The 1,597-nt window shown below is 41.6% G+C and overlaps 1 protein-coding gene across 1 annotated transcript; it reads right to left on the bottom strand.

Moving 5' to 3' along the window:
• On the bottom strand, positions 1-1,053 carry LOC108988070 (probable carboxylesterase 17). The gene has a single exon (XM_018961169.2). It carries the CDS (start codon positions 1,051-1,053, stop codon positions 1-3), a length of 1,053 nt encoding a protein of 350 aa, XP_018816714.1.
• Positions 1,054-1,597: the final 544 nt, after the last annotated feature.

Genomic DNA, 1,597 nt, shown 5'->3' with positions numbered 1-1,597 from the left:
TCATTCATTGATGAAAGCCTTGAGGTGGGACATCATGTCATGGATTCGAGTTTGAGATAGCTGAGAGTTATGCAGAATTTGGAATGAATGCCCTACTCCTTTGTACATCACTGTTTCCACCCTTTTCCCTGCGCTAATCAAGGCAGAGCAAAATTCCAAATTCCTATCCTTCAGTATATCCATCTCTGATATGCATACCATTATGGTTGGTAGTCTTAAATCACGCAACTTGGCTGCGCCATTTGCCAGAGGGTTGCACCAAGGATGGTCACGTTTAGCTCCGAGAGGCAGAGATAAACGCCAATATGCATGAGAGACCGATAGGGTCAACGCCGAATTAGGTGGTTGATTGGTATACCTTTCGGACCAAGTTAATGCCTCTCCACCAAAGAAAGGTTGGATCAAGATGATACCCTTGAGAGACAATGGCCTTATAATGGTGGATTCGGATGGGCCCCGCGACCCTAGCCGTGTGGCGACATTGTAAGCAATATTGGCCCCTGAACTGTCACCAGCTAGGTACATATTAGAAAGATTGCAATGCTTCAGCCAGCATTTGTCCTCACCAGAACCATTTAGTAGAGCTTGCTGTTTCACCCACATAAGAGTGTTGAAACCATCCTCATATGCAGCAGGCAGACGATTCTCGGGCGCTAAACGATAATTCACAGAGATAATGACACAATTTGCTTTAGAAGCAAGGTTGGATAGAAACTCACTGTAACAGCTCCAGGCAGCAGAGCCAATACAAAATCCACCTCCATGAAAGTAAACAAGCAATGGAAGCTTGCCAGGACAGCTCGGGACATATATGCGTGCCCACAAACTAGTGCACTTATCGACGACAACATCGTTTGCTGTCACTCCACGCTCTAATCCCATGGTGCACGGGACAATAGGGACAATTGGAGGCCTTTCGACGTGTCCATCTTTGAAGACTTTAATGAGACCTTCAATCTCTTCAATGACTCCATGCTGTTGAGGGTTCCTGCCAACTTGGAGGTTAGACCTTGGATCAAGGGAAATGGAGGCCGCCATTCTTTTAGTTCTCATAAGATGAGTGGAACAGAATGGTCTTTGTGGTGTGAGCGTCACTGCGTTCAAGGGTGACTATATAAAACATATGAAGATTAGGCCAAGCAAGCTTCCCCATCTTTTTATCTGGTAAGTGGGCCATTGAGCTCACCATAATATATATGCCAAAAATTTGGATTCTCATATGAGGTAAAGGTCACATTTAATTATATATCCTTTAGTTAAACACCCATTGAAATTCATAATTTTAACATAATTCATGTGTACTGCATCCAACTCTAATTAGATATATATACTAGCCATATATATATTAGTAACTAGAACAATATCTCAATGTAAACTCAGCAGCAGCATTTGATCAACCTCATGACTAGTATGTCTTATTCTAATCTTATCCCTAAAGGTGAACATAAAAGAGAGAACGAAGCATCTTTTTTTCAACTGTATATGGTTAATTTAGAGTAAGAATTCCCCTTGAAATGATGTAGATCAATGCATTTGATGATAATAGACTGCTGCTATTTCCTTCTAAATATTATTTTTCCTGTTTCTTCTATTGGTA

This window comes from Juglans regia, chromosome 1, assembly GCF_001411555.2.
Source record: "Juglans regia cultivar Chandler chromosome 1, Walnut 2.0, whole genome shotgun sequence".
Lineage (NCBI taxonomy): Eukaryota > Viridiplantae > Streptophyta > Magnoliopsida > Fagales > Juglandaceae > Juglans > Juglans regia.
This window is presented reverse-complemented; position numbering and strand designations above follow the sequence as displayed.

Bases quoted from the DNA above. Each gene is read 5' to 3' on its own strand.
- LOC108988070 (XM_018961169.2), bottom strand. From the start codon at position 1,053: ATGAGAACTAAAAGAATGGCGGCCTCCATTTCCCTTGATCCAAGGTCT.